Source organism: Bubalus bubalis, chromosome 17 (genome assembly GCF_019923935.1).
Source record: "Bubalus bubalis isolate 160015118507 breed Murrah chromosome 17, NDDB_SH_1, whole genome shotgun sequence".
NCBI classification, from domain to species: Eukaryota; Metazoa; Chordata; class Mammalia; order Artiodactyla; family Bovidae; genus Bubalus; species Bubalus bubalis.
Window position 1 is genome coordinate 63,865,565 of NC_059173.1, and position 21,993 is coordinate 63,887,557.

The 21,993-nt window shown below is 37.4% G+C and overlaps 1 protein-coding gene across 1 annotated transcript in view; it reads right to left on the bottom strand.

The window, feature by feature from the left end:
- Nucleotides 1-21,993, bottom strand: part of IQCM (IQ motif containing M) — a 488,337-nt gene that overhangs the window by 58,461 nt on the left and 407,883 nt on the right. The window contains exon 12 of the mRNA XM_044930386.2: nucleotides 20,917-21,078. Within this exon, the coding sequence (XP_044786321.2) occupies nucleotides 20,917-21,078 (162 nt within the window). The remainder of the gene's footprint in view (nucleotides 1-20,916; nucleotides 21,079-21,993) is intronic.

The window sequence follows — 21,993 nt, forward strand, 5'->3', positions numbered from 1 at the left end:
GTTATAAAAACACTTCTGGTTCTGGTATGAATGCAAAGTCTTGTCTGAAACCCAGTGATTTAAAATATGCACATTTGTGAAGCTGATGAATGCCACACAGAGTAATTCTTTTGATGTTTCTCATATTTAAAATCCCTGTCCTACCTTATCAAGTCCTATCTTACAATGAATGTTTTCCTAAGGAGACTTGAAGAACAATTAATGATTAAATTCAGAGCATTTTCATTTCATCCAACTACTTAAGGATATGAAGCCCTAATAAATTCTGAATATCACTAAAGTACTCAATCAATACTACTGTTTCTTTTTCATAAAGGATGATACTGTCCATAAAAGATGATACCTCGAACTATCTCAGAAGTAAGGGAATTGCTTTCACGATGATAGCTTTTGTCTGCTATATAATAATACTGGGATCTGAATTTCAGTCTCTGATTCATGGTACATTCATTTAGTCCCAATGCAAGGGAAAAGCAGTGTTGGAAAGTGAGGTATGAACCTACTTGAAGTGCATAGAGTCACAGATTCGTGAAATAAATAATCACCGATGCACTCAAGAGTCAGGCCATTATGATCCTTATGATAAAAATGTAATACTTTCATTTTATCTTTTCCCTCTCCCCTTTTAAAAGGCTTCATGAGAATATTCTATATTTGTAAATATTTCTCAATAATAAAATAAAAAATAATCCAAAATATTAACAAACTGATGACTTCTCATATCAATAGTCCTATCTAAGAATTTTATTCTCACATTTATGAAATAATAATCTGAGGTTTTAAATGTAAAATTTAACAAAATAGATAGAAAATTGCTCCTATCAGACAATAAATCTCATAGGGAAAAAACTGCAAATATCAGAAATATTAAAACAAATCTTTTATTTTGTAGATTTATGGAGAAAATTATTTGCATCAAATCTAATAAAATATATTTTATAGCATAGACTCAACTATGTTTTGTTTTATAATTCTTATTTTCCACTTATATTCTATAATATTTGTATCTAGTTGAAAAGAAATTCATTTTACACTACTTCTAAAAATGTCAATTATGTTGGAAAAAGAAATGGATACTTCAATCTTCAATTAAAATGCCATCATGCCACATGTTCATCCTATTTTAAAATGCACTGGAAAAGGACAGCCTTGAACACTTGAAGTTTTGAGGTTACCTAGAAAAATTATATTGCAGGCATTGGTTTGTGAAGAAAGTTCAATCACCATTTCCTGCTCATCATTCTTGGTAATTGATGATACAACCATATGAAAAAGAGCCTGCCATAAACTGACTGTGGCTACTTGGACAAGATATGACTTTCTTAAAGCTCAGTTTTCTACCCTGCGAGAAGGAAAAAGGCCTATCTATGTCTGTCTCTATCTGCCTACCTGTCTAATACTTGGCTCAGTATTATTGAAAAGATCACAGTGACGGTGGTCGGCAAGTTTTATAATGCTTTTTGTGAACCACAGAACAGCTGCAAAGGTTCACAAGGGAGAGGTGAGAGTTTGAGGCCCGTCCTTGCTGAATGACTGTCACTCTGTTTTGTGGCTCCTGATGTATCAGCACAGCCAGAATGATTTTCTAAATTTTCCAACTTACCAGCAATGTTCATCCTATAACTATTCACAGATTGCAAATAAGCCAGGAAAAAAATAAATAAATAAGGGAAGGGATTAATGCTAGCATCTTCCATTCTTGGATGCGTAAGACTTTAATAGTACCTTCTGAAAAGCAGTTTTTCCCAAACTTACCTATTTAAAGAGCTGGGCATTAAGACCCGGGCTGGGGAAAAGCCTGCTAGTAGAGTTAGTTTGAAAGTGAAAGTGTTAGCCAACTCTTTGCAACCCCATGGACTGTAACTAATCCACCAGGCTCCTCTGTCCATGGGATTTTCCAGGCAAGAATACTGGAGTGGGTTGCCATTCCCTTCTCCAGGAGATCTTCCTGACCCAGGGATTGAACCTGGGTCTTCTACATTGCAGGCAGATTCTTTACTATCTGAGCCACCAAGAAAGCCTCTGGTTAGTTTCAGTTCAGTTCAGTCGCTCAGTCGTGTCCAACTCTGCGACTCCATGAATCGCAGCACGCCAGGCCTCCCTGTCCATCTCCAACTCCCGGAGTTCACTCAGACTCACGTCCATCGAGTCAGTGATGCCATCCAGCCATCTCATTCTCTGTCGTCCCCTTTTCCTCCTGCCCCCAATCCCCCCCAGCATCAGAGTCTTTTCCAATGAGTCAACTCTGCATGAGGTGGCCAAAGTACTGGAGTTTCAGCTTCAGCATCATTCCTTCCAAAGAACACCCAGGACTGATCTCCTTTAGAATGGACTGGTTGGATCTCCTTGCAGTCCAAGGGACTCTCAAGAGTCTTCTCCAACACCACAGTTCAAAAGCATCAATTCTTTGTGCTCAGCTTTCTTCACAGTCCAACTCTGGCATCCATACATGACCACTAGAAAAACCATAGCCTTGACTAGACGGACGTTAGTTTAGAAGCCTCCTAACCAGCTGGCTGAATACTTAAGACCCATGAACAGGTGGTTAACACTAGTACAAGAAAAATTTTTTTTCACTCAGGGATGAAAACATAGGAAAGACATCAATATCTCTCTCTCCCTCTCTCTCACTACCCCGAACCAACCCATGCTTCACTCACCCTCGTTCACACTTTCTCTGTCTCTCTTTGTCTCTCTCTCCCAATATGGACTTAAAAATACATACTGCAGAACCAAAGTGATTCTGAAGACTCAGAGGAATAACATATTCCTGATAAATTATCTATTGCTGTATTTAAAATATAATTTAGGTAGGAGCCAAGCCCTCATTCATTTAATTAAAAGGTTACTGAGGACCTTGTATGTGCCAAGCATTTTCATAAGGCAATGTTTCTTAGTTCCTGGTAGGCACCAGAATCACCTGGGGCGGAGGGAGGGTCTGAAAAAAACAGTGTCTAGGTCCCACCCCAGACTGTATCATTCAGTGCTGCCCAGGTGCTTATAATGTGCCAACAGGGCTGAGAACCACTCGGCTAGAGGTGGAGGATAAAGCTGTGAACCCATGGACAAGATTCCAGCTGTCCTGGAGACAAGTTCTCCAGCTGTGAGTTGGGGCATCGGTGGAGAAATAATAGAATTTTAGATAGTGATAAAAGCCATGATGAAAATAGCACAGCTTGTTGTACTAGGACAGGGACAGGGACTGGGGCAAGACGCTTTTGATGGGGTGGTTAGGGACACCTCAACTGAGATCAGAAAGCTCTCCAGGTCATGATGAGTGTTTGGGATCTTTAAAATTTAATGAGAAGGCATAAGAGATGTTAGGCATGGGAGTGGTGAGATCTGATTTACTTTTTGACTTTGTGTGAAAATAGACTGAAGGTGAGCAAGGAGAAGATTATTAAGACACTTTAACTGGTCCAGACCAGAAATAATGTGAATTGAACAAAAGTGAAGAAAGTAAAGAGAGCAAGGAACGTTCTGAATGTTGCAAAAATGCTGATAGTTGAGGAAGCCCGGTGGTGAGGCTCACTGGGCTATTCTGGCTATATCTGTATACATTGAAAGATGTAGAATACATGAAGAGCTGTTACACACTTTCGAGGGAGAAGATTTTGACCAGAGATTTAATATGCTTTCTAGCTTTATGGAGGGAATAGACTTTCACAGGTGGGTGAGGATTTAAATAATTTTCAAAATCTTTTAGATGGACTTTAACAGGAGGAGTAATTAAGACCAAATTTAAGGATGGAAATGTCATGAATTATGGTTTTTCCTTATTCAGCTTGGAGCCCAAACTCAGGGGTCCTGTTGAATTCGTGTTGTCAGAACACAGGCGCAACCTGATTTCATTCTGTCCTTCACGGTGCTCCGCTTTTGCTATTTTCCCTGTCTCAGGAATCGTGTTTCTTGTGCCACGACCTTTAACCCATTACTTAGATGGGGTTTTTTATTGCCAGGTTGATGTCTGCTAAGATCTTTTAGAATTCTCTCTAAAACTTGCATTTCAGTGCTTCTCTCCTTGCACGTGGGGTTTTATTACCTCATGTCAGATCAGAACTGCCACGCAATTACATTCCAGTGGAGCTCAGCACTCTGCAGCCAGTTGTTCTGGGGCACTTTGGTTACACTGGAATTGATCTTAGCTGAAGATATTTCTGAGTGTTGCCTCATTCTGTCATCTTAAGTCCCCTGGAATCTAATTTAGCAGTTTTCTAGTGTGACTAATAGGGAACGTAATTCACTATACATTACAGTGGATACTTTCCACGGGTGTATCATTGTTTCGTACCCCCAACCTGCTAGACTCAAAATCCATAATCTAATTTTTAAAGTTCTACAACTGAGTCATCCCCTCTCTGCTCTACAGGAGAGAGACACACTTTGCTGTCCCCTCTACGGTGATTCGCCCTTTAGGCTAGGCTCTTCCAAGCTACTGGGTGTATATATATGTTCAGATGCCAAATGCTAGACAAGAATTTCCTGTTTCCTTTGTCACTTTGTTTCTCATTGAAGGCACCTTAAATGTGCAAAAACACAAACTTGAAGATTGTAGGAGTATATGAACAGTGACTTGGGGTTGTGGGATGAGTGAGGGTCATTACCTACATATATTGAGCCTAGCAAAAGCAATGATGGGCTCTGTTATCTTCTAGAACTTCTTTATTGGCTAAACGACTTACACAGTTGGATACTGCAATGGGAATAGTGCTAATTTTTCCATTTAACGTTAGCAGAGAAGCATAGAGAAACTGATTGGCCGTTTTCTTTATGGAGAATTGTGATCGATGCTCTTCCGTGTCTTTTAGACTAATGTTGAATGGCCCAGATCACTCAATTACTCAATCAAGAAAGATGACTAAACTTTCCCAAGCTAACGGTATTTTTCCATCATTCTCTTCATTATCATTTTTCATTCAGACATATGAATATTCTTGAGTTCACTGTGATAAAAATCAATACATGTAGATGTGTTTAATAGTATTAACCTATACAGTAAGTGACATGTCTTATAATTCATTGTGCAATTCATGAGATACTTATAAATTGTGACAGAGATTATTTTGAGGAGATGAATATTCCAAGGACTTAAAAAAAGTTACTTTACTTTCTTTTTCTAAACTTTCCATAATAAGCATATATTATTTTTATAATCAGAAAAATTGATTTAGAAGTTCATGTATGTATGTGTAACTTTTATATTCCCTGTAATCACAATTATGTATTGTAAAAAGCTGAATATTAGAAAATACAGCAGCAAGTTAATGGTAGTTATCTCTTGGGGCCTATTTTATAGGTAATCGTAATCACTCTGTAAATATCTGTTGAGTAAATGGGCAAATTTTCTTTTTCATCTTTTCTAAATGTAAGTAGTTTTTGGTAATAAACAAATGGCTTCCCTGGTAGGTTGGACAGTAAAGAATCTGCCTGCAAGGCAGGAGATCCAGGTTTGATCCCTGGGTTGGAAAGATCCCTTGGAGAAGAGAATGCAACCCATTCCAGTAGTCGTGTCTTTATAATCCCATGGACAGAGGAGCCTGGTGGGCTACAGTCCGTGGGGTCGCAAAGAATCAGACACCACTGAGCGACTAACGCCACTACTACTACTAACAACCTTTTTAGGAAAAAAGCAATAAAATGCAACACTGGTCATTGGTGTAAGTCCATAAGAACTAATTTTGCACTCCCTCTCCCCAAAACAATTTATTGACTCTTACATAAAATTACCGATACAAAATTATATCTACTTACAATATTAGTTACCATCCAAACAATTGTATGTGTTGACCTTTCTTTTGAACTATTGTTTGAAGCTTTTGTTCTGATTTACGACTTTTATGGGTTATGTGTTGGAGATCCTACATTTTCTTGAAATATTCTGGAACCAAGGGCTGAAAAATCAGAACACTGTGGTTTCATGTCACAACTCTACCACTTTCTAGCTATGCATTTTAGATATATTGCTTCTTAGTGATTTAGTGTTCTTATGGTGTATGGCCTACTGGGTTTCTAAGAGGATTAAATAAGATCATTTAAATACATCATTTTGTATAATCCTATAGAAAGCATTCAATATATGTGAAGTGTAATTATTATTATTTTTATTTATTTCCAAATAATACAGTATCTGGAGACAGTTCTAGTTCATTAAACAGATGTTGATTTGTTTTGACTTTAAAGAATTCTAATTAACCTCAAACTTAAAGCCAGAAATCCAAGTCATAATACCAGATTCTTCTTAAACACTGAACATATATTTAAGAGCACACTTGCTGTGTTCTACAGTGTGAAAAACTGTTTTACTACTTGTATACATAGGTTGTACATTATGTAAGCACTTCTTTAAAAAGACAGAAATAGTTCTCTTGATTTCTGCCCATACCTATTACAATATATAGCGGTGTAGTGATGTTTTGGGAAATAACTAGGGAAAAAAATGAGGGATTTCCCTATAGCTCAGATGGTAAGGAATCTGCCTACAATGCAGGAGACCTGGGTTCAGCCCCTAGGTCAGGAAGATACCCTGGAGAAGGAAATGGCAACTCACTCCAGTACTCTTGCCCGGAGAATTCCATAGACAGAGGAGCCTGGCCGATTACAGTCCATGGAGTCACAAAGAGTCAGACATGACTAAGAGACTAACACACATGCACAGGAAAAAAAAATGAAAATAACTAGGAGCAATATCTATTATAAAATTCATCTCCTTCTCATCCCTTCCATACCTTTCCCTCTTCTGCCTTTAAATTTTATTCTTAAAATGTCAAATAAGAGCACACTCAACAATCAGGTGGAGGTTAATATACATAATTATGAAAAGCACAAATGTTTGTTTGATGGTGCCAAACCATAATCAATATTTTAGCTGAAAGGTCCTGAGAATCTACTGTTGACTCTCAGGAGTCAACTATACTGATTAGAAATAATTGGACTCAATGTTCAGCTTGCTCCATGATCCTTTTATGTCTTTGTGACAGGTTCCTGATATGTAGTACCACAGCATGAACTTCAGAATATTTACTCAATGCATGAATATATAAATAGATGAAGTTTTGAGTATTTCTTTTAAATAAGGTGAGTGGAAATAGTTCAACTTACTCTGAAAAAAGCAGGCCATATCATCATAAAATGGACAGTACATAATCGTGATGTGAAAGTTTAGAAAGCTGTGTCTGGTGGTCATAGTCACCAATTCCTTCCCATTCACGGATAAAGGAATTACAGTTCAAATCATTGGAAGACCCATATTATTTGCAACATGACATAGGAATTAGTTTTCAAAATAAAGTTAACAAGTAGCTGTCAAGTAGATGTTTGCATACCAAATAAAATCTGGGAGGGTCTAAATTTTTAAAACTTTATCATTGCTGCTGCTGCTGCTGAGTCACTTCAGTCGTGTCCGACTCTGTGCGACCCCATAGACCACAGCCCACCAGGCTCCCCCATCCCTGGGATTCTCCAGGCAAGAACACTGGAGTGGGTTGTCATTTCCTTCAATGCATGAAAGTGAAAAGTGAAAGTGAAGTCACTCAGTCGTGTTCGACTCTTTGCGACCCCATGGACTGCAGCCCACCAGGGTTCTCTGCCCATGGGATTTTCCAGGCAAGAGTACTGGAATGGGGTGCCATTGCCTTCTTCAATATCATTCACTATTTTCCCACAGTATACAAAGAATTAAAAGCTAAATAATCTTGTTCATTGGTTGATTTTAAGTTTTAAAAAATCTACATTTATATAGAAATATCTATTCTCAAAATTATGAAGGCTTTGAAGAGGAAACACAACTGTAGATTTAGTAGCACATGATTTATATACTTGTTTAAATTGAGGTTAACTTTAAAGACATTTAAAATGTGCTATGCCCTCTAGAGTAATCTTATTTAACAGGTTAATTTATTCTAATATTATATAATCAAAATAAAATTTGAGCAAACTATATTTGAACCAGGATTAACATAATGACATACCTTTAATAGAAAGTCTTATCAGCTCCCTACAATTATCACACGTTCTAATTTAACTGACAGTCAAACAATACAGAGGACAATTATAAAAATTCCAAAGTATTGTGAAAACATTTTTACCTCATTATATTGCAGTCTTGGGGAGAAAAGTCATCATTGTCTCCTAGGGATATGAAATGATTTTCAGCTTAAACAAAATCTACACCTAAAAAGGATCAGTTTTTGTTTTATGTGAAGTTTCATGATGAAATACTATTTCCTACATTTTAATATGTGTGGTTGGAAAAGGAAAGCAATTGAGCTTAAAATAGTCATGCAGAGCGACATACGAAGGGGCCAAAAATGCACAGTCAGAGCTTCCCAAAGAGGTTGGAATCCAACCTATCCACAGGCAATATGAGTTTTTGCAGGACCAGACTGCCTGGACTCCAGGCCTCTCCTCACCTCCACTCCCAAGATAGAACAAAAGGGGGAGTGAGTATATTCCTTTTGGTTTTTGATTCAGAAAATATTAGAAGGATAAAAGTAACAGCCAGTTGTAAAACTTGAGGAAAACAAAGAAGAAAATAAGACTAGTACAAAGGCAGATACAATGGTACTTATTGGGTTGGCTAAAACATTTCTTGGGGTTTTTCCATACGATGCTACTTATCCAGAAAAATTACTTTTGATAAGAAGCCGGGGTGGCTTGGGAAGCGTGTGTGTGTGGTGGGGGTGGGGGGCGATGCCCCTGATGCGACTCTGAACTTGAATCATCATCATTGTCACAGTAACAGTTAAGGTCATGACCTTGAGCAGGCTGTTTAGCCTCTGCAGCCTCAGATCCTCAATTCAAATGACGCATTTTTAATACCTCCTAAATGACTCTGGATAACAATGGAAAGGGAATTGGGCAACATGACACACAGTGTTATTTCCAGGGCTTAAACATTGTCCTTACAAGGGGTGGTGGTGGGTGCAAGCTCAGCCTGTTAGACTCTGAGAATCCATAGACTATAGCCCACAAGGCTCCTCTGTCCATGGAATTTTCCAGGCAAGAATACTGGAGTGGGTTGCCATTTCCTACTCCAGAGGATCTTCCCAACCCAGGGATCAAAACTACATCACTGGCATCTGCATAAGCAGGGGGATTCTTTACCACTAGCGCCACTTGGGATGGCAAAAATATTCTAGTTACAAGTAATTTTATAAATTGCTGTAAAAAATATGCCAAGAAAATAAAAATTGCTATATTAAAGAAACTGAACGCTTAGTAATATTTTCTTGTTTTATAACTTTAGATTTTCTAAAAATCTTTATGTTCAGATTATACATAAAAATATAATTGTCTAGACATTGAAGTTGAGCACTATATAATGAAGCAGTGCATACTTCTTAGTAAGCAAGGGTAATGTTTTATTTGTCAGTTATACATACATATATACTCTTTTTCAGATTCTTTTCCATTATAGGTTATTACAAAATATTGAACATAGTTCCCTGTGCTACACAGTAGGTCTTTGTTATTTATCTATTTTATATATAATAGTGTGTATATGTTAACTCCTACCTCCTAATTTACCCCCTCCCCGCATCCCCTTTGGTAACTATAAGTGTGTTTTCTATGTCTGTGAGTCTATTCTGGTTTTGTAAGTAAGTTCATTTGTATCTTTTTTTTTTTTTTTAGATTCCACGTATAAATGATATCACATGATATCTGTCTTTCTCTGAATTCAACGAGTGTACTGTTTTTAATTATTGTTATTTTAGAAGGACTGGTTATATGTATTGTGAATGTGAGCATGTCATAACTTTAGAGGCATCCTCACAGTTCTCAAAAGATGTCAGGAGTGTCTGCACTTCAGACACTCAGAGGAGCTCAGGCTCCTCTCACTTGAAAAGCCCCTTCTATGCCATCCTCTCAAGACTGCTTAGCAGAGCAACTGAGAACTCAGCACGTGCTTGTTTTACACCACTCACCACTTCATATCTTTTATTGTAGTTACTTATGTATATGGATCATTTCCCCAGCATAAATCATAAACACACAAGAGGAAGATAGTCTATTTACTTTTGAAACATCCTCAAATTTATCACCGAGTATTGAACACAAGGTACTCAATAAAAATTTGTGGAGGGACTGACTAGGCTCTTATTATCTTGGATTTCTGCCTCCATTCTGGTTAAATTATATTTTATTAAATTAAAAATGTTAGATATTAAAGAACAGTGCCATACTATATTACATCCATATCATGGTACTCTCTGAATGAATCCAGAGAGAGTAAACAAAAGGTATGAAAGTGAAAGTGAAGTTGCTCAGTCGTGTCCGACTCTTTGCGACCTCATGGACTGTAGCCTACCAGGCTCCTCTGTCCACGGGGTTTTCCAGGCAAGAGTTCTGGAGTGGTTTGCCATCTCCTTTTCCAGGGGATCTTCCCATCCCAGGGATCGAACCCAGGTCTCACGCACTGTAGGCAGATGCTTTACCGTCTGAGCCACCAGGGAAGATCCCAAAACAAAGGTATGTTGATAAGTAAAAGATGAAAAAATGAGTAAACTGCTATAGTAATACTTTGCACATACATTTATAAAACAGTTATGCATAAATGCTTACTATGTGATAAAGAATTTTAGTGTGGAAATAACGAATAAGCTCTCAACAGCTAATAGCACTACCAGAGAAAAAGATATGAAGGTTCCTGAAAAAGTTAAAAATAGAATCAAAGTCTAGAAATTCCACAGCTTGGTATTTATCTGAGGGAAAAAAAATACTAACTCAAAAATATGGGTAACCCCCATATTCCCTGCAGTACTATTTGCAATAGCTAAGACATGGAAATACCCATATGCCCATCAATGGATATAGGGATAAAAAATTCCATACAAGAGAATATTGTGTGTGTGCTTAATCATATCCGACTCTTTGTGACCCCATGGACTGTAGCTCACCAGGCTCCTCTGTCCATGGAATTCTCTAGGCAAGAACATTGGAGTGATTAACCATTCCCTTCTTCAGGGTATCTTTCCAACCCAGGAATTGAATCCAGGTCTCCTGCTTTGCAGGCGGATTCTTTGCCATCTGAGCCAATATTATCCAGCTATAAAGCAAAGGGAATTTTGCCATTTGCAACAATATGGTTGTACCATGAGGTCATAATACTGAAAGGGAGTGACATAAATCAGACAGAAAATGACAAATATCATAGGATTACACTTATATATGGAATCAAACAAACACAGAAAACACTGAATTCATAGATAAAGAGAATAGATTGGTGTTTGCCAGAGGTAGGGAGGCGGGTAAATGGGAGAAGGTAATCAAAGGTACAAATTTCTAGTTATAAAATAAATCATGGGGATGTAATGTAGAGTTTGGAGATTATTCTTAATAATACTATAATATACATTTGACACTTACTAAGAGGGTAGATCTTAAAAGTTCTTGTCACAAGAAAAAGAATTTGTAACTATGTTATCATGATAACTAGATTTATTGTGTTAATCTTTTCACTATATATATATATAATTAAAATATCAAATCATTATATTATACTCCTGAGACTAATATAATATTATTTGCCAATTATATCCCAGTAGGGAGAAAATAGTCTTGTACTAAGTTGTGCAGAAGAATTCAGTAAAAAAGAACTTAAAGTTAGTTCCAACATCTGGACTCCTTCATGCTCTCCCTGTTGCCTTACACTTTCTTCTATTCTGTATTTAGTAACTGTACCTATCCAGAAAGAATAAACTGATATATCACCATCTTTATAAAATCATCTCTAATACTGCCAGATACAGTCATTCTCTTTTCCTAGGTTCATGTTCTTGTTGCTGCTGTTCAGTTGCTCAGTCATGTCCGGATTTTGTAACCCCGTGGACTGCAGCACACTAGGCTTCCCTGTCCTTCACCATCACCAGAAGCTTGCTAAAACTCATGTCCATGGAGTCAGTGATGCCATCCAACAGTCTTATCCTTTGTCATTCCCTTCTCCTCCTGCCTTCTATCTTTCCCAGCATCAGGGTCTTTTCTAATAAAGAGTCAGCTCTTCGCATCAGGTGGATAAAATATTGGAGCTTCAGCTTCAGCATCAGTCCCTCCATATTCAGGACTGATTTCCTTTAGGATCGACTGGTTTGATATTATTGCTGTCCAAGGGACTCTCAAGAGTCTAGTCCAACACCAGAGTTCAAAACCATCAATTCTTTGGCAGTCAGCTTTCTTTATGGTCCAACTCTCACATCCATATATGACTACTGGAAAAAAACCACAACTTTGACTATATGGATCTTTGTTGGCCAAGTAATGTCTCTGCTCTTTAATATGTTATCTAGATTTGTCATAGATTTTCTTCCAAGGAAATGATCAAATATGAAACGGCAATAGTGAACATTAACATATTAGGAATCAGTGAACTAAAATGGACAGGAATGAGCAAATTTAATTCAGATGATCATTATATCTACTCCTGTGGCAAAGAATCCCTTAGAAGAAATGGAGTGGCCCTCATAATCAACAAAAGAGTCTGAAATGCATTACTTGGGGGCAATCTAAAAAACGACAGAATGATCTCTGTTCATTTCCAAGGCAAAACATTCAAAATCATAGGGATCCAAATCTATGCCCCAACCACTAATGCGGAAGAAGCTGAAGTTGAACAGTTCTATGAAGACCTACAAGACCTTCTACAACTAACACCAAAAAAATATGTCCATTTCATCATGTGGGACTGGAATGCAAAAGTAGAGAGTCAAGAGATTCCTAGAGTAACAAGTAAGTTTGGCCTTGCCTTAGAGTACAAAATGAAGCAGGGCAAAGGCTAACAGAGTTTTGCCAAGAAAATGCACTGATCACAGAAAACACCCTCTTCCAACAATAGAAGAGATGACTCTACACATGGACATCACCGAATGGTCAATATCAAAACCAGATTTATTATATTCTTTGCAGCCGAAGATGGAGAAGCTCTATACAGTCAGCAAAAACAAACATTACTTTACCAACAAAGGTCTGTATAGTCAAATCTATGGTTTTTCCAGTAGTCTTGTATGGATGTGAATGTTGGACCATTAAAGAAAGCTGAGCACCAAAGAATTGATGCTTTTGAACTGTGGTATTGGAGAAGACTTGAAAGTCCATTGAACTGCAAAGAGATCAAACCAGTCAATCCTAAAGGAAATCAGTCCTGAATATTCACTGGAGGGACTGATGCTGAAGCTGAAGCTCCAATACTTTGGTCACCTGATGTGAAGAGCTGACTCACTGGGAAAGACCCTGATGCTGGGAAAGATTGAAGGCAGGAGGAGAAGGGGATAACAGAGGAGGAGATGGTTGGATGGCATCACTGACTCAATGGATATGAGTTTGGGCAAGCTCCGGGAATTGGTGATGGACAGGGAAGCTTGGTATGCTGCAGTCCGTGGGGTTGCAAAAGAGTCAGACACAACTGAGCAACTGAACTGAACTTCTTCCAAGGAGCAAGTGTCTTTTAATTTCATGACTGCAGTCACCATCTTCAGAGATTTTGGAGACTGAAAAAATAAAGTCTGTCTCAGTTTCCACTGTTTCCCCATCTATTTACCATGAAGTGATGGGACCAGATGCCATGATCTTAGTTTTTTAAATGTTGAGTTTTAAGCCAGCTTTTTTACTCTCCTCTTTCACTTTCATCCAGAGGCTCTTTAGTTCCTCTTCACTTTCTACCATAAGGGTGGTGTCATCTGCATATCTGAGGTTATTGATATTTCTCCCTGCAATCTTGATTCCAGCTTGTGCATCATCCAGCCTGGCATTTCGTATGATGTACTCTGCATATAAGTTAAATAAGCATGGTGACAAGATATATCCTAGGTTCATAATTATGCCTAATTGCTTCCAGTAAGTCAACTGCCATGTACCTTTGTTTCTTTCTGCGCCTATGCTGAGAATAACTTTTCCCCACAATATTGCTTCCCTGGTAGCTCAGATGGTAAAGAATCTCCCTGCAATTCAGGATACCCAGGTTCAATCCCTGGGTTGGGAAGATGCCCACAGAGAAGGGAATGGCTAACCACTGCAGTATTCTTGCCTAGAGAATTCTGTGGACAGAGGAGCCTGGTGGGCTACAGTCCATGGGGTTGCAAAGAGTTGGACATGATTGAGCAACTAACATTTTTACTTTCAACAGTTCTACATCTATGTAACAAGTTAATACTAGAACTTTTTATACCTCTTTAACAAAGCAGTTACAGTTCTACAGCCATGCTGATGGCTCAGTAGGTAAAGAATCTGCCTGCAGTGCAGGAGACACAGGAAATGCGGGTTCAATCCCTGGGTAGGGAAGAGACCCTGGAGGAGGAAATGACAACCCACTTCAGTATTCTTGCTGAAAGATCCCGTGAACAGAGAAATCTGGTGGGCTACAGTCCAAAGGGTTGCAATGGAGTGTATAGGCCTGAGTGACTAAGCATGCAGCCATGATGACAAGCAACCCCCAGAACCAATATTAAACCTGTTTTATCAGCCAGTGGAAACTCACCTCAGTAAACATACTTCTGAAAGGCAACCAATCAGTGAAAGGTTCTACTTTTGATAGTTAACCAAAGAACAAAAGTTTCACTCTAGTAATACGTTCTCTGAAGGCCAATCAGCAACCCAGTCTTTCCTGAGGAACCACACTCAATCCTATGTCATTTTGCTTCCACTGCTGAAAACTACTAAATCACTGACCTGTATGCTCTGTAACAAATTTTCCCCAAACTGGAAGCTTAAAGCAACAGACTCACACGGTGAGTCAGGAATCTGGAGTGGGCTTTCTGGGTGGATCGGGCCAGGGTTCCTCATGAAGTTACAGTCAAGTTATCACTGGAGCTGCAATCAACCTTGCAGAAGTTAGAATGGTGCTGGAGGTTTCACCTCCATGCTACTCTACACACATAGACCTCAGTTCCTCACTGGCTACAGCACAACACTCAACTGAGTTTTGACAAGAGCAATAAATGTCCATATTCTAAATAAGTTAAGTGAAATCAGAACAAGTCAGGGTACAAAATTTAAGAAGGCAAAATAAATTACGTATGTCTAATAGCTACAAAAAATATGCCATAAAAAGGAGATTAAAAATGACTATTAGAAATCCAAGTAAATGCTGAGATATATATTTTAAAAGTCTAAAAAAGTGAAAAGATATAAGCAGAATACATAGTAGCTAGTATTATATTCACAATAAATCAGATTTATTGGATTATTAAATCTTAGTCTGAGTTCCATCATTTAAAACAAATGAGAAAATGTGGGAAATGTTTAGAGAGAAGTGCCAAAAGACATTACGGATCAGAAGGAGAGCTTCTGAGGAACAATATTTTAAAAAGAATATTTTTTAGAACAAAGAAAAAGTCTTAACATCCAGGCATAGCATCTATTTTGTGGAGAGTGAAATAGTTACAACTGCAATAAGGGATGTAAGAAAAGAAAGTCTTATGTTGCAATGTAGACAATCCTGAGAAGATCATCAAAAACCAGACTTGACTGTCAAGGACAACTGAGTAATTGCCACAGTCTTTAAAAGATAGGAAAGATTCTCATCTGGCTAGTGTACATTAGATCTTGCCTGAAGGCTGTGGAATAAACTGAAGGACATAAAAAGATACCTTGTTCTCATAATAGGATAACATTAGCGATTCAGCCAGGAAGTCAGGTTCCAATAGTACTTATAAAACTTAAATATCCATATGTTATCAAGGTAAGTAAAATTTACAACACGAAGGGCTCAAAATGCTGTGTGAAATAGAAGTAGAGGTCTTTGCTCATTACTTGGAATCTGAACTAATTAGAAATCTTACATTAATATAACAATATGATTTCAGTTAAGAATGGACCATTGGCTTGAGAAAGTAGCTTAATCATTCATTTGTATTCCCTAAATTATTTCCTTGAAAGACAATGGCTAACCTACCCCTTTTAAGGTATTCCCATTAGAATTCCACAAGCTCCTTAATGTAACCTACAGCTTCCAAGTTGGACATTCACCAAAGTCACAGAGACTTAATGAAGGAGAGGAACAAGTTCAGTGTATCTGTGACAGGCCAGAAGGTCAGGTGAGCTCAAGGACAGGCAGCTCATAAGGAAATACAATCAAAAGCATGTTAAAAGGCTAGCCTTCCAAAATAAGCTTTCTAAAAACAAGTTTGACAAGAAGACATATGCTCCTGAAAAAAATTTTAGACTTTTTTTTACTTCATTGATGTTGTAAGACTATAAAATTATGATTCAGAAGAAATAATTTGTGCATATTAAGCAATTTGAAATTATGACTTATGCAGCATTCCAGTTACATTCAAGTTACTGTGCTAGGAATTCTGGGATGTAAAATATGGAAATACCAAATATTTTTAGAGTATGTGTGATCTTTATAGTACATAGTTTGTTAGCAGCCCATGCCATTTATAGAGCATTCAGTAACTCTATTAACTACTCCTCAGTTCTTGCTGATGATACATCTCTAAATCTACAGAGTGAAAATGATAAACAGGAGTGCTACATTGTGGAGTATTAATGTTGAAAAATGTAATAATTTCCCAGAGTTATCTTCCCTAAAATGTTTATAGTCAAGGAGTTACTGAGTTTTAGAAGGCCCTTCTGTAATAGACTAATCTTTTTCAAGGCAAATGCTGTAAACTCTACTGTCAATCAATTTAATAACAACTGTAATTTAAAAAGATACAAGGCCCTGGCCACTTACTAAAAAGGGCAAAGACAGCATAAAACTTCAGAAGATGGAGTCTTCCACTTATAAGGCCACTTGCATATCTCCTTTCTGTTTATTTGGACCAAATGTTCACAAATGGACTCTAAACAATGAACACAAATCTTTCAGAATGATAGGCTAGCTCTAAACAATGATGCAAATTTTTTAGAATGATAGGCTAATTTTCAAGGGGGAAATTGCAAAGAGAAAATAAATTGCAATCAGGATCTTAGTTCATCTCATAGAACCTAAAGCCTCAACTTTCTTTTTCGTAATTTTCTTTCTTTTGTTTCCTCTTCTTTCTCCAGGCTATCTTTTAGAACTGAGCACTTAAATACACCTTTATATGCACAAGCCAAATGAGACGGCATTTAATTTGTGACTCTCTGTAGCTATCTCTAACATACTAGTTTTAATAATTCCCAAAATACCAATTTCAGTATTTTGGTTCTTTAAATTTATGCTTTCAACTTTATTTTTATAGCTTCATTGACATGTAAATGAAAAACTACACATACTTAAAGTGTATAATTTGACAAATTTTGACATTTGTGTACATTCATGGGACCATCCCCCTTAACCACAATCAAGTTAATAAACATTTCCATTCTCTATTGTAATCCATCAGGTCGCATTTCATTTCCCACACCCATTCCAGGTAGCCACAGATCCGATTCTGTCATGGGCCTAGTTTATTTTATTTGCAACTTCTAGACTTTTATATAAACAGAATCATACTCTTGTATTCTTTTTTGTCTGACTTTTTTCAGCATAACTCATTTGAGATTCAGTCATGTTGCTTATTAAATGTAAGCATCAATGGGTTTCCCAGGTGACCCTAGAGGTAAAGAACCCACCTGCCAACGCAGGAGACCTAAGAGACATGGGCTGGATCCCTGGGTCGGCAAGATCCCCAGGAGGAGGCCATGGCAACCCACTCTAGTGTTCTTGCCTAGAGAATACCATGAACAGAGGAACCTGGCAAGCCATGGTCTATAGTGTCACAAAGAGTCAGACCCAACTGAAGCGACCTGGCACACATGCACACACATAGCCTTTGAGTCTGGCTTCTTCCACTTAACATGATGCATTTAAAATTCATCCATATTATTGAATCAATAGTTCATTCCTTTTTATTGCTTGATAGTACTTCATTGTATAAATGTTAACAAATTTTGATTCACTAGCTGAAGAACATGTGTTGTTCCAGCTCTTGGCAATTATGACTAATCAGCTACATATATTCATTATAGGTTTTCATGTGAACAAATACTTTCATTCCTCTTGCATAACTACCTTTGTTTAGGACAGCTAGGTTTTATGGTTAGAGCATATTAATTTGTAAGAAAGTATCAAAATCTTTAGAAACTTATTGTACAATTTAGCATTTCCACTAGCAAAGTATGAATGTGCCAGTTATTCCACATTTTTGCTAGATTTGGAATTATCAGAGTTTTAAATTTTATTTTAGGCATTTTAATAAATGAGTGGTACTATGACATTTTGGCTTTTATAAGTATTTTCCTATTGATTAATGATTCTGGTTATCTTTTAATGTGCTTATTTGCATCTATATATTTTCTTTGGTTTATTTGGCTTCCCGAAATACAAAGTTAATTCACAGAAGGATAGTCTTTTTAACAAGCAGTGCTAGCACATTTGAATATCAATATGTTAGATACCTTGAGTCATGTATAAAATATAATTCAAAAAACCATACATTGAAATATAAAATTTAAAACTATAAAGTTTCTAGAAGCAAATCTTTTGACCAAAGGTATAACTAATATTTCTTGGATATGACAGCAAAAGCATCAGCCATAATTGTGATAACTTGACTTTATCAAAATTAAAATCCTCAGCTGTTCAGAAGAAAGAGAAAGAGAAAGAAAAAAAACAAGTCACAGACTGGGAGAAAATATTACAAAGCATATGTATGTTAAAGAGTTTATATTCAGAATATTGAAACGTCTCGCAACAATTACGACCAATAGCAAAAAATATAAATATGGCAAAAAGTTTTAACAAGCACTTCACCAAGGAAGATACAAAAATGACAAATAAATGAAAATATGCTGTATATCGTTGTCTACTTGTTGCTGTTGTTCAGTCGCTAAGTCATGCCTGACTCTTTGTGACCCCATGGACTGCAGCATGCCAGGCTTCCCTGTCCTTCATCATCTCTTGGAGTTTGATCAAACTCATGTCCATTGAGTCAGTGATGCCATCCAACCATCTCGTCCTCTGTCATGCCCTTCTCCTCCTGCCTTCAATCTTTCCCAGCATCAGGGTCTTTTCCAATGAGTCAGCTCTTCACACCATGTGGCCCAAGTATTGGAGCTTTGGCATCAGTCCTTCCAGTGAATATTCAGGGTTGACTTACTTTATGATTGACTGATTTGATCTTGCTGTCCAAGGGAATCTCAAGGGTTTTCTTCAGCACCACAATTTGAAGGCATAATTCTTTGGTGCTCAGCATTCTTTATAGTCAAACTCTCACATTCATACATGACGGTTGGAAAACCATAGTTTTGACTATATGGGCCTTTGATGGCAAAGTGATATCTTTGCTTTTTAATACACTATCTAGGTTTGTCATAGCTTTCCTTCCAAGAAGCAAATGTCTTTTAATTTCATGGCTGCAGTCACTGTCTGCAGTGATTTTGGAGCCCAAGAAAATAAAATCTGTCACTGCTTCCACTTTTTGCCTATTTGCCATGAAGTGATGGGACTGGATGCCATGATCTTAGTGTTTTGAATATTGAGTTTTAAACCCATTCCCTTCCATTTTAGTTCACTGTTTCCTAAGATGTCAATGCTCACTCTTGCCATCTCCTGCTTGACCATGGCCAATTTACCTGGATTCATGGACCAATGAATGTTCCAGGTTCCTATGCAATATTGTTCTTTACAGCATCAGACTTTACTTTCACCACCAGACACATCCACAAATGAGCTCTGTTTCCGCTTTGGCCCAGCCTTTTCATTGTTTCTGGAGCTATTAGTAATTGCCCTCTGCTCCTCCCCAGTAGTATATTGGACTCCAGCCTGGGGTGCTCATCTTCCTAAATGATGAGTGTCATATCTTTTTGCCTTATCATACTATTCACGGGATTCTGTTGGCAAGAATACTGGAGTGATTTGCCATTCCCTCCTCCAATGGACCATGTTTGGTCAGAACTCTCCACAATGACCTGTCCATCTTAGGTGGCCCTGAATGGCATGGCTCATAGTTTCATTGGGTTATGCAAGCCCCTTGGCCATGACATTGAATCACTGTCTATTAGAGAAATACAAATTATGGAGGAGGCAATGGCAACCCACTCCAGTATTCTTGCCTGGAGAATCCCATGGACAGAGGAGCCTGGCGGGCCCCCTGGGGTCGCAAAGAGTCAAACACAACTTAGCAACAGGCATGCACACACATCCTTTAGGCCCAACGTGTGCAGTCTGGCTCATCTCATTAAAGATGCTTGATGTCGTCATTGGTTAATTTCCTTTTATTTTCCCGCAGACTTTTTCATAGGTGCTATCTTTCAAAATCTGTATGGCTTTTTTTTTCCTGTTTGTTTTGTTCTGCTGTGAATTGCTTTGCTTTGGTGAACCTGTGCTAGTATACTTAGCTCACAGACGTTCGAGCCATTGTGAATTTTCTTCATCTCCATAAATAGTTCATCTGTGCTTCTCCCTAATGACGTTTTATTTTTACCCCCATAAGCAACTGAGGTAGAAAAATAAAATGTTTACCATGGAAAAAAAATTAAAACCACAATGGAATACCAATTCATATCACTTAGAATGGCTAAAATTAAAACAACTGATTACAGTGAGCAGTGATACAGCTATGGAACAAAAGCCACTCTCTTATTTCTACTGATAGGAAATATGAAATGGCATAACCACTTTGGAAATAAGTTTAGACAAGAGAAATGCAAACATATGTCTATACCCAGCCCTGTACATGAATGTGTATAGCAGTATTCCTTGTAGGAGCACATTAAAAACAAACAAATATCCATCATCTGGTGAATAGATTAACACAGTATTTCCACTATTCTAATGGAGTCACCAAAGTATAAAACAGCCACTTTTTAAACTGCAAGTATAATATTTAAAAACAAAAGGGACTATTCTATAAGGCCAGTGTATCATCCCATATCATCTAAGTGATGAATAAGAGTTATATAAAGTACAAGTCTCTTCCTTATTTATATAAAAAAAAAAAATAAGGTTCAGAATCTTACCTATATACTTATATCCTTCTTCCCCATTTACTATGGGTCTCAGCCAAGTTGACCTAAGCCTCAAATTAGTAGACACATGGGCACCTTGAGGAGGGTAGAGTGTAAATAACATTTCAATTGCATTGTGCTTCTTGATGATATCAGAGTATTTTTCACGGTCTTCTGTAAAAAGAATAAAAAAACAACATTCTTTTTAAATTTTATACCTTTTGCAAAATTTCATATCCCTTTCTTTTAAGAGATGAAAATTAAAAACTATTGAAACATTTGAATGCTAATGGTTATGCAACATAGTTAGACAACATAGTTCTCTTTAGCCAAAAATACTTTACCAAAAATCAGGTCTTTAAGATAATTCCTAGCAAAAATTAAGGAGTAAAGGCTTACAAGTAGCATCCCCAAACACTATCAGTCTAAAGCAGTGTTGTTAATAGCTGTGAAAAAAGTAAGATAACCAACTAATAGCATTCATATTATATATACTATAACATAATCATATTTTAATTGCCATTAAACAATAATCTGAGAAAATATTGAGTAAATATAGAGTTCCATAAACTAGAACTACTGAATCAATATTCTTAGGCTATGGTCTTTAAGAAAATGTAACATCACCTATACAAATATTTATATAACACTTACTATATGCAAGAAATGGCCCCAAGTGCTTTTGAACATTAACACATTTAATTTTCACAGCATACCTTTAAGGTCAATACTGTTATTATCTTCATTTTACATGAGGAATTTGAGGCCCAAAGAAATTAAATAACTTGCCTAAATCTTAGAGTCTGCAACTGATGCAATTAGGATTTGGAATATCTGAGTAGATGCTTTGGCCATACTTTGACCACCTGATGTGAAGAACTGACTCATTTGAAAAGACCTGATGCTGGGAAAGATTGGAGACGGGAGGAAAAGGGGACGACAGAGGATGAGATGGTTGGATGGCATCACTGACATGATGGACGTGAGTTTGAGTGAGCTCCAGGAGTTGGTGATGGACAGGGAAGCCTGTGTTCTGCAGTCCATGGGGTCGCGAAGAGTCAGTCACAACTGAGCAACTGAACTGAACTG